The 13,630-nt window shown below is 57.5% G+C and overlaps 1 protein-coding gene across 1 annotated transcript in view; it reads left to right on the top strand.

Annotated features, from left to right (window-relative positions):
* ARHGEF11 (Rho guanine nucleotide exchange factor 11) overlaps positions 1-13,630 on the top strand; it is an 82,529-nt gene that overhangs the window by 38,231 nt on the left and 30,668 nt on the right. Inside the window, 6 exon segments of the mRNA XM_028090086.2 lie at positions 3,232-3,320; positions 4,171-4,269; positions 10,468-10,517; positions 11,132-11,189; positions 11,907-12,085; positions 12,810-12,881. Coding sequence (XP_027945887.2) covers positions 3,232-3,320; positions 4,171-4,269; positions 10,468-10,517; positions 11,132-11,189; positions 11,907-12,085; positions 12,810-12,881 — 547 coding nt within the window.

The raw sequence follows: 13,630 nt of genomic DNA, 5'->3' as shown, positions 1-13,630 counted from the left end.
GCCATTTAACAAGCCCCAAATTTGGGGGGGAGTCTGCACTCTTCCCGGGCCTTCCCCACAACCATCAGGTGAAGGCCAATTGGAATCCGATCTCTGCTCCTGCATTTCCGTGGGAATGTCATCAGGAAGAGGGGAGCCCGCATCAAAGTCCTCTCTTCTCTGACGGCCCCTATTTCATGCCAAACTGCGTTCCTCCCGCTCTCCCTCCACCCTCGTCTCTCAGATTTTAACCTTGCTGTGGTCTCCCTCAGCGTCTCTGCTCAGGCTCAAAGCCCAGCGGGCCCCACAGCCCGGGGCGGGGGGGTCTCCATCCAGCTGAGCTGCTGCCCCCGCGTGTCCTCCTTCTCCGCTTCTGTGCTGGGTTTCCCTCTGTGAAGCTCTCAGAGAGAAAATGTCCTGCTAGAGAAGTCCATGCCCCGGATGCCCTCCACGGCCTCGTGGGCCTTCAATTGTGTGCAGTGGCGCTCGGCCGGCTCACGTGCAGAGCAAAGCAGGTTAAGAGCTCCCCGCTGCTGGGCTCTGAGACCGGCCTGGGAAGCCAGTGGACTGCAGAGGCCAGCGGCGGCCAGGAGGAGGCCCGAGCTGTCCCAGGCGAAACGGGCTTTCTCCTGAGCTGGCTAGGAGGAGGAGTTCCCGCCTGTGTGCAGTCACCCAGTGGTGTGGTGTGTGGATCCGGCCAAAGACAGCAGATGAACGGCTGGAATAGAAGGCCTCTCGGAGGGGTGGGGGCCCCCATGTCTGTGCGGAAGTTCTCTACATTCACCTCACCCACTCGCTGCGTGACCGCATCTCATGTTTGTGCTTTGGCAGTGCCGTCCGGTAGGACTTTCTGTGGTGATGCGCACGGTCCAGGGGCTGTGCTAGCCACGAGCCACATGTAGCTTTGAAGACCTTGAGACGTGGCCTTTGCAACTGAGAAACTGAATCTTAAATGTAATTTTGAGTGTAAATTTGCATAGCTACGTGTGGCTGGTGGCTATCAGATAGCAGGGGTCTGGACGCTGGGACACCGTTTTCAGTTTCACGGAGCCGTAGGTGACAGGCTGCAGCTCGATGATGACCGCACATGCATCTGTTGCAGAACGGTCGCCACAGCGAGTGCAGTTACCATCTGCACATTCTAGAACACTTGCTGCTGAACTCAGTGGAGGACCCGCCATGGGTGGAGCGGTCGGGTCATTTGAAGACGGCCGGAAGTTGGAGCTGCTGGCTGTGCCCCCTCATGTCTGGCTTCCAGACGCGGTACCGGTCGTGGGGTAGGAAGGACATCAAGGGGGCAGGCCCAGTATGGGCAGAGGCAGGAGCCAGAAACCAGAGCAGGTGAAAGACTGTAGGCAGACCAGCAATGAGCTCAGCGCCGCCAGAGCCCCGCCATGGTGGGCCCACAGCCGCCCCCTGTAAGCCCCGCAGTCGGGAGGAGGCAGTCCCCTGCGCATCCCTGCTGCTGCAGCACCGTGGCCCCGGGGGCTGTGGGAGGACCGGCAGGAGTCCCTGCTGAACGCTGTGGCCCAGCTTCCCTGAGAACCGTAGCGAAGCTCTGCGACGTTCCTGGCAGCAAGATGCATTTTCGCAGGATGACTCCCCTGCGCCCTGGCTGGTTTCTACTCCTGGGCCCTTCTGAGCTCAGTTGTGGCTTTTTTTTGAACCAGCCCGCTCCAGTGTCTTGTCTGGTTTATGTCTTGTTTTGTTGTTTTTCTTCCTCCTTTCCTGTTTCGCTCTCTCCTGGGCTCCGTGCTCTCTTCTTCCCTGGTGTCCTTCTCTCTCTGATCCAAAGATCAGCCAGTAAAAAGCAGTCTCACCTGTCCAGGTAAGAGGGGTGCCAGGGTGAGGGGGGAAGAAGACCCCCCCTTTAACTTTAAAAGTGATTTATGTTGTGTTGTACGTATTACTTGAAGCAACCGCACCTTCACGTGACAGAATGTAAAGGGTACTTTCAAGAACGTGAAAAGCTTGCAGCTGCAGCCCTGCGCTCCAGACACCCAGGGTGCGGCTTTCTCTTGTGTCCTCCCAGAGTTGTTTCAGACGTTCTGTGCACGTGCAAACAAGTATGGAAACACATAGAAACAAATAATTCCCTGTGCACATAATTCTGCTCCTTGTTGTCTTCACTCTGCAACACATCCTGAGGCCGTTGCTTTCTGCTCTGAGCTTCCCCCTCACACGCAGCTGAGCGCCCTGCGGTTTAGGGAACCTGCCGCCTATGGGAACAGTTACAGGAGTCTGTGCTTTACCCCTGCACACAGTGCCTCCATGAATATTCTTCTACCTGGTCATTTGCTGTAGATATGCCTGGGAGACCCCCTTGGAGGGGCAGCAGGTACACTCTTCCGGAAGGGAGAGGCATGGCAATGATTGAGCTTACCCCACTCCTGCAGGGGTCCCGTTCAAGACAAGGTCGGGTGGTAAATCTGGTTTGGTAACCTGGGGTACCTTTTTGGTTTAGGGTCTTAACAGTTGCTAAGCAATGTGCCTCGGGCTGGCTGCCGGCAGGGGGTGGACGTGGGTTGGAATACTACCACCAGACAGGCCAGACTCCTCCCATAACCCACAGGAGAAGTGGCGTGTTCAGAGGCTTGGGCCATTGCCCTGCCCTTCCTATCTAGAGAAGTGTATGCTGGTTACCCAACAGGTTAGTATCAAATGTCCAGTTATTCTCCCGGAGACACTGGTTTGGAGGGGGACAGCAAGACGAAGTTCGCGTTGGGGAGGCCTTCTGCTGCACCCACCACTGTCCTCTGCTGGGTGCACGCGGGTCTCCGTGTGGTTTTGACCATCCACAATCTTGCTCTTCAGTCTCCCTTTCCTTTGCAAATCATCGCCTAAAACTAACTAGCTTTTTTGTTTTTTCCTGTCTTTTTCTTGCATTCATTTTCTCTGCTGCTTCGTTCTGTTCCATCAGCCCCATTGCAGCCTGGTAAGACTCAACAAGTGTGTGTGTCTGTGCACATCCCGTCCTTTGCACTGTCTCTTTGTCTCCTGACTCCAGGGAGGGCTCTTGCCCTTCACGCCTTGCTGGGTATCAAAGAGACCATGCTTGCCTTGCCAGCCCAGGATTCCAAATAGGTGGTGTTGGCAGTGGTGTAGACCTGGCTAATCTCCCACCAGACTTAGCGGGTTCCGGGTGAGAGGGTTGGCCTCTCTTTACCCAAGACTCGGGGCCCCTTTTACCAGCACCTAAGGCTGGTCCCTCCCCTCCCAACTCACCAATGTGCTTTCCTTATTACCCTCCAGGTTAAGTAGCCTGTCTTTGGGAGATCCGGCACCTGAACGCAGGTCCCCTTCCCACCTCCGCCAGCCCTCTGACACCTCTGAGGCAGCAGGTAAACTTGGGGCATTAACACATTGACACGGACATGAACACCCACACAGACAGATCTTAGCCTGTATATCGAGCTCGTAACATGTGGTAGGCATGACGTTACATGTTTTATATAAATTAGCTCATTTGTCTTTCTGTCAGTCTAGTAAGTAATGTTATCATGCTTTACAGGTGAGGAAGCTGAGGCACAGAGGGTTCAGAAACTTGCCCCAGTGCCCAAGCACAGAGGGGAGAGAGGCAGGGCCTGAAACCCGTCGGGTTCTAGCTCTGGAACTCACGCTCTGCCCCTCGCAGGAGGTGGTCACACGTTGGCAGGCGCGTGTGACATCTAGTACACACCCACAGGGATGGGACCGGCCGGCAGTTACAGCCTTCTTTCTTTTCCTCTCCGTTCGTGCGTAGACATACATTTTCTCTTTCCACACACCCTTTCCTGGATTCGGCAGGGCCAGCGTGGTGGTGTACCTGCTGCACCCGTTGGGCTTCATTTGATGGAAATTCAGCCTCCCCTGGGCTTCGGTCATAGAGCTGCTGCTTTGTCACACCTCTCTTCAGCAGGGACTTGGCCCTGCCCCTTCTCTGGCTAGCCTCACCCAGCCAGAGCCAAAGAGACAGACCCATGCAAGAGAGACAGCTCGGTGCTGGGAGGAGGGTCATCCCTCAGGTGGAACACAGAGTTGGTGACAGGGCCTGTTGCTTGCCAAACATAGTGTTTGGACAGGAAGAGTCTGGGGAATTGGTTAGTCTGGAAAGGCTTTCTGGGCCTTCCTGGGCTGGTCCGAGCTCATACGCACCAACCTTCCAACGACTGTGCCTCCTTGACCCCTTCTTTCTTTGTCACCTCTTGTCAGGTCTTGTTCAGCGCTGTGTCATCATCCAGAAGGACCAGCATGGCTTCGGCTTCACGGTCAGTGGGGACCGTATCGTTCTGGTGCAGTCTGTGCGGCCTGGTGAGTGCTGCCTGCCCGTCTATACACGGCAGCCGCATGTGTGCCGCCACGTGTGTGCAGCTGCGTGTGTGAGAGCCGCATGTGTGCCACCGCATGTGCCGCCGCGAGCCCGTGTGCGCAGCCAAGTGTGCGAGAGCCGCGTGTGTGCCGCCGCATGTGCGCAGCCAAGTGTGAGAGCGCCTGTGTGCAGCCAAGTGTGCAAGAGCCATATGTGTGCAGTCGAGTGTGTGAGAGCCGCATGTGTGCCACCGGGTGTGTGAGCCGCGTGTGCACTGCCGAGTGTGAGAGCGCGTGTGCACAGCCGTGTGAGAGCCACGTGTGTGCAGCGGGTGTGTGAGCGCGTGTGTGCAGCCAAGTGTGAGCCACGTGTGTGCCACCGCATGTGAGAGCCGCGTGTGTGCCGCCGGACATGTGAGAGCCGCATGTACGCAGCCATGTGCGAGAGCCACGTGTGCAGCCGGGTGTGTGAGAGCGCGTGTGTGCCGCCGTGTGTGGGCAGGCGCATGTGCAAGAGCCACGTGTGTGCTGCTGGGTGTGTGCAGCCGCGTGTGCACAGGGGGTGTGCGAGGGCCGCGTGTGTGCAGTCGCATGTGTGAGAGCTACGTGTGTGCAGCTAAGTGTGAGCGCGTGTGCGCAGCTGAGTGTGTGAGAGCCACCTGTGTGTGCCAACGCATGTGGGCAGCCACGTGTGCAAGAGCCACGTGTGTGCTGCTGAGTGTGTAGCCGAGTGTGAGAGCCGCGTGTGCAGCTGGCTGTGTGAGAGCTGCGTGTGAGAGTCGCGTGTGTGCAGCCAAGTGTGAGAGTCACATGTGTGTAGCCAAGTGTGAGAGCCACATGTGTGTAGCCAGGTGTGAGAGCTGCGTGTGTGCAGCTGAGTGTGGGGGCTGCATGTGTGCCGCTGCATGTCCAAGATTTGCATGTGTGCAGCCGGGTGTGTGAGAGCCACGTGTGCGAGAGCCGCGTGTGGGGGCCGCATGTGTGCTGCCACGTGTGCGAGATCTGCGTGTGTGCAGCCAGGTGTGTGAGAGCTGGGTGTGCGAAAACTGCGTGTGTGCAGCTGCGTGTGCGAGAGCTGCGTGTGCGGCCGCCGTGGGAGCCAGAGAACATGCTCATGGCAAGGTCTGGGCGTGAATGCCTGGCTCTAGGCCTGTTCCCCAGGGATGTCTGGGGACGTCTCCAGAACTCCCTGCCACAGGACAGAATTTCTAGGGGTCACACTTGATGCTCCCCAGCTGGGAAGGGGAAGAACAGCAGAGTGGCCCTCAGGACGTCAGGGAGCCTCTCACACTGGGTCAGAAGACACTGTGGCGGGATCTGAGACCCCACTTTACAGTTGGGGATGACGTGCCGGCCCAAGCGGTTGCCTGCGTTTGCGGATGCAGCTGACCTTAAATGGTAAATGACCAAAGGAAGAGTGACAAGTGACAAGTGCGGGACAGCAGGGAGGAGTCGGCATTGGGAGATCGGCAGTTTGAGACTGAAGCCGCTCTGGAAGACGTGGGATTTCAGGAATCGTCTGGAAGGGGGGGTAGTGAAAACGCGCTGGCAGGCTAGGGATCAGGTGGGAGGGCCTGCACGCAGGTCGGTCCAGCCAGCACTTACGGGCGGGGTCTTGTTGCGAGTGCCCTCGGCTGATGCTGACAAGTGGGAAGGAGTGCAGAAGCGTGTGAAGGAAGTGTCCCTGAAAGTAGTGAACTTCAGTGTGGCAGATGGGGTTGGGCGGCGACGTGGAGAGCGTCACGGGCTCACGGCAGCGGCATGGCGGGCTCGGTCCCAGACCGCCACGGTAAAGCAAATAGCACTGTAAAGCAAGTCACACACATTTTGGTTTCTAAGTGTATGAGGTGAGCCACACCGTGGTTTGCCATGTGCGGTAGCATTAGGTCTAAAACCACGACACACGAGCCTTCGCGAAAAGCACCTTCTTGCTCATCAGCCGGTTACAGCCTTTGTGCTGGCGGCGGTCTTGCCTCTGCGTTGGTGGCTGCCAAAGCGGCGGTGGCCGTGGCAGTCTCCAAACATCAGACGGTGAAGTTTGCGGCATCAACGGGCCCCTCCTTCCGTGAACGATCTCCCGCAGCATGCGTGCGGTGTCTTCTCCAAGTTGGAGCCAGTCCTCTCCCACGCTGCCTCTGTGTGATCCACTAGGTTTATCCGAAATCCGTCGAGGTCATGGCCGTGGTCTTCACAGCATCCCCTCCAGGAGGAGCTCCCCTGCGGAGAAAGCACGTGCTTGGCTCCTCCTTAAGGAGAGCTCCACGTGCGTGTAGATTGCACCCTGAGACTACAGCAGTTCCGTCCCGATTCCTGCCCCCTGCTGTTTCCACATCTGCGGCGACTTCTCCAGCAAAGCCCAGAACCCCGCACAGTCCTCCACGAGGGCTACAGTCAGCCTCCAAACCCCTGTGAATGTTGATACTTGGACCTCTTCCCACGAACCATCAATGTTCTCAATGACATCTAGGATGATGAATCCTTTCCAGAAGGTTTTCAGTTGACTTTGCCCAGATCCATCAGCAGAATCATCTATGGCAGCTGGGGCCTCACAAAGTGTATCTGTCAAATAGTAAGACTAGAGTCGGGATGCCTGGGTGGCTCAGTCAGTGAAGCGTCTGCCTTTGGCTCAGGTCATGATCCCAGCGTCCTGGGATTGAGTCCCGCATCGGGCTCCTTGCTCAGTGGGGAGCCTGCTTCTCTCTCTGCCTTCAGCTCCCCCTGCTTGGGCTCTCGTGCACACTGTCTCTCTGACAAATAAATAAATAAAATATTTAAAAAAAAAAAAAAGACTTGAAAGTCGAAATGACTCATTGATCCATGAGCTGCAGAGTGGGTGTTGTGTTGGCGGGCATGAAAACAACACTCCTCTCTTGTCCGTCTCTCAGAGCTCGGGGGACTGGGGGGAGGGGCAGGTGCATTTTTTTTTTTTTTTAAGTAGGCTCTACGCCCAACATGGGGCTTGAACTCACGACACTAAGATCAGGAGTTGTCTGCTCTACCGACTGAGCAGCCAGGGGACCCTGCCGGGTATTTTGAGAGAGATCTGTTTTCTGAGCAGGTCTCAAAGGTGGACTTTAGACATTCAGTCAACCCTGTTGTAAGCAGACAAGCCATCATCCAGGCTTGGCTGGGCCATTTCCAGAGCACAGGCGGAGCAGAGTCCGCATCACCCTGAAGGGCCCTGCGATGTTTGGAATGGTCAACAAGCATGGGCTTCACCTAGAGTCTCAGCGGCGTTGGCCCCTAACGAGAGGCAGCCTGTTCTCTGCAGCTTGGAAGCCAGACACTGAGCCCTGCTCTCCAGCCATGAGCATCCCAGATGCATCCTCTCCCAGTAGAAGGCAGTCTCGTCCACGTGGGAAGTTGGTTGGTCGCGTAGCCACCTTCAGGAATTTCTGAGCTCCATCCTCTGGGGACCCTGCTGCTTCACCGGTCGCTTCTGTGTTACAGAGACGGTTTCTTTGCCAACACCCCACAAACCAGCCCCTGCCGGCTCCAGGCTGCGTTCCCGCAGCTCCGACCCCGGCTCGGCCTTCCCAGAATCAGGAGGAGCGTTGGGGCGTTGCTCTGGACTAGACTTCAGCAGGAGGGGCTGTGCTGGCTGCTCGGATGCTCGGTCCACACCGCTCCGACCTTGTCCACGCCAGCAGCAGGCCAGCTCGCTTTCTCCTCGGCCTGTGTGTTCACTGGAATCGCACTTTTAATTTCCTCCAACGACTTTTCCTGTGCGCTCACAGCTCAGCGGACCGTTGGCGCAAGAGGCCCAGGCTTTCGGGCTGTCAGCTCTGGATACGCCTTCCTCGCTAAGCTTCACCCCTGCTCGCCTCTCACTCCCAGCCCCGCATGTGCAACTCTTCCCTTCACCCGACGCTTCGAGGCCGTCATAGGGTTATTAACCGGCCTCATGTCCACACTGCCATGGCTCAGGGACGAGGGAGGCCTGCGGGGAGGGAGAGAGACGGGGGAGCGGCCGTCGGCGGAGCCGTGGTCACACACACATTGGTTAAATCTGGGTGCAGCCTGCGGCCGTCTTATCTGGGTGCAGCCTGCGGTGCCCCCAAACAATGATGCTAGCGCATCAACGATCACTTGGCACAGATTATCATAAACATCGAGTAATGGAAAAGTTTTAGATACTGTGAGAATCAGACTGTGACAGAGATAGGAAGTGAGCACCTGCTGCCGGACCACGGGCGCCGACGCGGGGTTGCCCCAAATCTCCCGTTTGTAAAAACCCAACAGCAGTGAAGCCCCCACAGCCGAGCACAGTAAAACGAGGAAGGAGGTCGGGAGCAGGCCAGCATTTCACACTCAGTACATTGTAAAATGGGAAGAAAAATATTGGTAGTTTTGGAGAAATAGTTGGGATTTGTTTATGGGGAAGGTAAAAGGAGAATTTCAAATTTATGACCCAAACGAGGTATGTGGGTTGCAGGAGGATGTAAATAGTTGCAGCTTGTGTGTTTGTGAGTTCCCTTGGGTCTGTGGCAGGCTTGTCTTCCTGTCTGAGGATGGAGCTCCGAAGAGATGCTTCTGTTCTCTGCTTCCCTCGTTCTCCCTGTTCCTGGACTGGAGAGATGACGACTTGATGGATGGACTGGGTGGCCAGAGGCTTGAGCACAGTCAGACCCGGACACAAAATGGCAGAAAGGTGGCTTGCCAGGGAAACCGGAGTTTTGGAAAGCGTGTGTGTCTGCGTCTGTCTGCGTGCGTCTCTGTGTACACGTGCATGCGCGTGTGTGTTTGGGCGAGGAGACACGAAGAGATGACATCTGCGTCAGCATTGACTTCACAAGAGTAACGAAGTGGTTGTTACTGTCTTTCCCTGACGTGAGTCTCCTCTAGGTCGCTGTTTCTCAGAGTGTGGTCAGTGCCGACATGAGAGTCTCCCCCCGGACCCCAGGGGGGCTGCCGTCGTCTTCCCGAGCCCACGCCCAGAAGGACTGAATCACCCTCTGGCAAGGGGGCCAGGGGACATGCCTTTGAACAAATTCCCCCAGTGATCCTCGTGCTCGCTGAAGCCGGAGAACTTCTCTGGTTCCTTTACTCTGGAGACTGCTTTTTTTTCGAAATCAGGCGAGATAGCTCTTTCCCACCTTTGGTTTCCAGACACAGCCTAGAGTGCTTTAAGATCCTCACGAGTGCTCTTCCGTAAATAGCAGGCTGCAGACGGGGGTGTAATACTGAGTCCCTGGGTTGAAACCCAACTGGGAATGCATCTCCACTGTAGAAGCTCCTTTTAGACCAGAAGCATCTATATGTGCTTCGTGGGAGTTTTGTTTTGATCAGACGGATGCAGCTTACACATTGAATGATCATCTGGGGCAGATTCACCGAAACACAGTCTGTATGCCGCTTGTTAGCTTGCTTTGGCTCTCGTGCTGCTTACGCTTCCTGGATGTAAACCAGACCAGGACTGAGTCATTGGAAACCACACAGCAGTCACCGGTGCTGTGGCCTCCAGCCGAGGGACAGCCTCCAGTAATGCACAGCAGGAGCTCTGAATCCTGCCCCTTTTAAAGGGAGAAACTGGGGCGCCCAGGCAGCTCAGTCAGTTAGACGTCTGCCCTCAGCTCAGATCATGATCCCTGGGGTCCTGGGACCGAGCCCCACATCAGGCTCCCTGCTCGGCAGGGAGTCTGCTTCTCCCCCTGCTTGTGCTCGCTCTTCCTCTGTCTCCCAAATAAATAAAATCCGTTAAAAATAAATAAAGGGAGAAACTGCAAAGGGTCTAAAGCAAATTAAACAGACGATAAAGGAGTGGTCACTGTCATCTTTACTGGTGTGAACCCCAGAAGGAGCCTCTCAGGGCTCAGGAAGCAGTTTGAAAACTCTTTGTTTTCACCCATTTCTCCCTGTTCCTCTTGATAATTACTGTTACATTGACAATTACGTTTAATACGATAGCTCATTCTTCCCACCAGATCGTGGGACCCATCCAGACATGTTCCGATAAAGCACATGTCTTGTTCCGGAGCCAGGCCTGCCCCCCTGGCTACCAGCAGCCTGGCCTCGAGCTGGGTGGCTGGCACGCCCCCTGCAGCTCATGGGATCGTCCCCAGAGCAGGACAGGAGGCATAGCCAGCCTCTTGAGGGCCTGGCACAAAGGGCTGAGAAGACATTTTGGAGGGACTGCCGTGCAGGGTCAGGGACCTCAGAGGAGGGGGGCTGGGCTCTGCTGACCAGGTCTTCTCCCTACAGGAGGGGCAGCTATGAGAGCTGGCGTCAGAGAGGGCGACCGGATCATCAAAGTGAGTGCCCCCCCACCTTCTGGCCAGCTCCCTGCACCCTCCCGCCTTGCCCCGGGGTGGCTGGCTGCTGTGTTGGGGGCGGTGCCACGAGAGTACTCCAGGAATGTGGGGACCAGCCCCCAGGAGCCCCATCCTCGGCCCTTCTTGACTCTAAGTAACCAAGCTTCTGGAATGGGTTTTATTTTCCCATTTAACAAACAACAAAAATACACCTAAGATGGGGAGGCTTAGACCAGCAAGGGGCCCAGGGCCTTCGGACTCTGTCCCCACACAGTGCTTGCTGACCTGAGGGCCTTGCCATCTGCCACCTGCTGGGACCTGCCCGGCCTGTGGTGCCACACAGTCCTGGAGGCACTAAGGGAATCCTAGGCGAGGCAAGGCCTTAGCCCTCCAGTGAGGAGGAAGCACGCCGGGCGGGGGCGCGGGCCGAGGGCCGGAGGCTCGCATGCCAGCCGGGAAGACAGAATGTACAGCACATGTGAACGGAAGCAAAGTCCCAGTGACCAGGGGGGTCTGCGGAGCATTGGAAAGTGGCTTTGTGAAGGAGTGGCGTTTGAGCTTCGGAAGGATCCCCTGCATCCATCCTGGTCACTCTGTCGTTTGTCCCCCGACAGGTGAACGGCACCATGGTGACGAACAGCTCACACCTGGAGGTGGTGAAGCTTATCAAATGTGAGTCAGAGCGGAGCCCAGAAAGGCGGCAGGGGGGCAGGTGGGCTGGGGCAGCAGGCCCTTTGACCCGGGGCCTTTGTGGGTGAGAGAGGCAGCTAGGATCACGTGTGTCATCTTGATCCACTGGGCCTGCCCCGTTCCCTGCACACCCGTGGAGACCATACCCTGCTGCACCAGCTCCCACCAGGGCCACTCACTCCCCTGTCCCCTCCACGGACAGCCTTCCTCAGTGGTTGCCTATTGGGGGGAAAAGGCAAAAACATTCTGTTTGCAGCCAGGAAGACCCAACCATCGGGGCTGCCCAGGTAATCCAACAGAAGCAAGAAGAGTTGAGGGAAGGGTTCACGGGCGGGTGGCCCGAGGAGGGTGGGAGGCTAGCGTCTGAGTGCCTTCTGTGCACCAGGGGCTTGAGGGAACTGAGTGAGGTGAAGGGCACGAGGGCTGGCTGCCTCTGGGGAGGGCAGCCACGTACCTAGGTGGAATTCTGCTTGGGCATCCTGTGTGAAGAAGGGGAAGGAAGAGGTACCAGTGTGGACACAGGGCCGGTGGGCTGGAATTAGGGGGCGGCGGGGCACTGAAGTGTGGAGAGTTTTATCTGCAGAATTTTAAGCTTCGTGAAAGGAGAAGGGAGAAGACGTGCCCCCCCGCTTTGTAGCTTTGTCCACCACCCAGGACGACGCTCCTTGAGCAAACCTCTCCTTGTCTGTCTGCCTGCAGCCGGCGCCTACGTCGCACTGACCCTTCTGGGCTCTTCCCCCTCATCCGTCGGTGTCTCTGGGCTGCAGCAGGACCCTGCCCCAGCTGGAGCCCCCCGAGTCGCCCCTGTGGTCCCCCCGCCGCCTCCACCACCACCTCTGCCCCCTCCACAGCGCATCACAGGGCCCAAACCACTGCAGGTAACGGTCCTCGTGGTCACCCCGTGGGGAGGAAAGCGGGTTGTATCGAGGCGTGCTGGTAGGCAGAGACAAGCCAGAGATCCGTGAAGAGCGTCAGCAGAGCAAAACGAGGACTGGCTGCACGGAAGGGGCCACTCCACCCTTAGTGTCTGCCTTCCACGTGAAGGCATCCGGCCTTGCCAGCCAGCAGCGGGCAGTGTGCTTCCTCAACGGGGGGGACCCTACGGAGGCCCTTGGGGTGCCGCCCGCCAGCAGGGAGAGTGCACTCCTCCAGGCACGGACGGGGGCGTCCATTAAAGACCGCGGCCAGCCACTGTCACAAGACTGGGACACACGGACGAGTCGGGGGAAGGCTGCCTGAGGGACGAAAGGGGACAGAAGGAGCAGCTGGGGAAGCACGGGCAGCGGCAGGGGTGAACCCGCACAGGCAGGGGAAGGACGAGGTGCGGTTAGGAATGGGGCGGGGATCTGCGGTCGGACAGAAGACCGAGCAGTGGGCTGGGAACCAACGCGGAGCCGTTCGGTACCAGGGGTGGTTGCTGCCAAGGCCTCTAGGAATTCAGGAGGGACATCCGGTGCCTGAAGTCTGCTGAGGAGCTGTGGGTCACTCAAACATACGGACGACCCCGACGGCTCTGCCGGCTTTTCCTGCCTGAGAACCAGCAGGTGGGAGACAAGCTGCGAGGCAGCTCCCGCCCTCACCACTGGTCTGTTCTGTTTCCAGGATCCCGAATTCCAAAAACATGCCACCCAGATCCTTCGTAATATGCTGAGGCAGGAGGAGAAGGAGTTACAGGTGAGGTCCTGCCGAGGGCCACTGGCCGCAGCCTTACTCTCGGGACACAGCCCGTCACCCCTAAACCCCAGCACCCAAAACTTGCGGCCCACTGAACGGTTGTTGTGACCGTGGGATTCATTAAAGCAGAACTCGGGCAAGAAAGTGAACAGGGACCAGAGCTCCTGGGTAATAGGTTCGAATAGTGGACACACAGCCCCGTCCCAGCAGGAGATGGAGTGGGGAGAACACAGCAGGGGAACACCAGAGCCAAGGAAGGTCTCGGGGTCTCTGGGCGGGGGGCAGGAGGCGGTGGGACCCCATTGGTCGAGGGGGTGTGGTGGGGCAGCCAAGTCCTGGGCTGGCCCTTTCATTTCCGTTCAGCACGTTTCTGTCAGTGCCCACCTCATATAAAGCATTGTTTTAGGTCATATGGTATATAGACGTGGAAAGTTTAGACGGTTCTTGCCCTCTGCACGGCTCTATAGTAGCAGAGGAAGTTCACAGCATAGCAGGAGAGTCAATAGGGAGACAAGGAAGAGAGCAGTCCGTGAATGGTGGGGATGCAGGGACACTTCAGGGACAGGGCTGTGTTTCAGCTGGGCCTCGACGGGTGGGCCTTCTGCGAGCAGAACAGATGAGGAGGGTCCGCTGGTGAGTGGACAGCACAGGCCAAGGGCACGGACATGTGAAACTATGCTCCTGTGTTTGGCAGGATTGAGTTGCTGCTGCATGCTGGGTGCTCGTGTGTGGGGCAGGGGGAGCAGGGC

This window comes from Eumetopias jubatus, unplaced genomic scaffold (assembly GCF_037043125.1).
Source record: "Eumetopias jubatus isolate StellerSeaLion01/CBP00866 unplaced genomic scaffold, mEumJub1_p1.0 scaffold_12, whole genome shotgun sequence".
Classification (NCBI taxonomy): domain Eukaryota; kingdom Metazoa; phylum Chordata; class Mammalia; order Carnivora; family Otariidae; genus Eumetopias; species Eumetopias jubatus.
The sequence above is the reverse complement of the archived record's forward strand: the minus strand, read 5'-3'. Positions and strand labels throughout refer to the sequence as shown.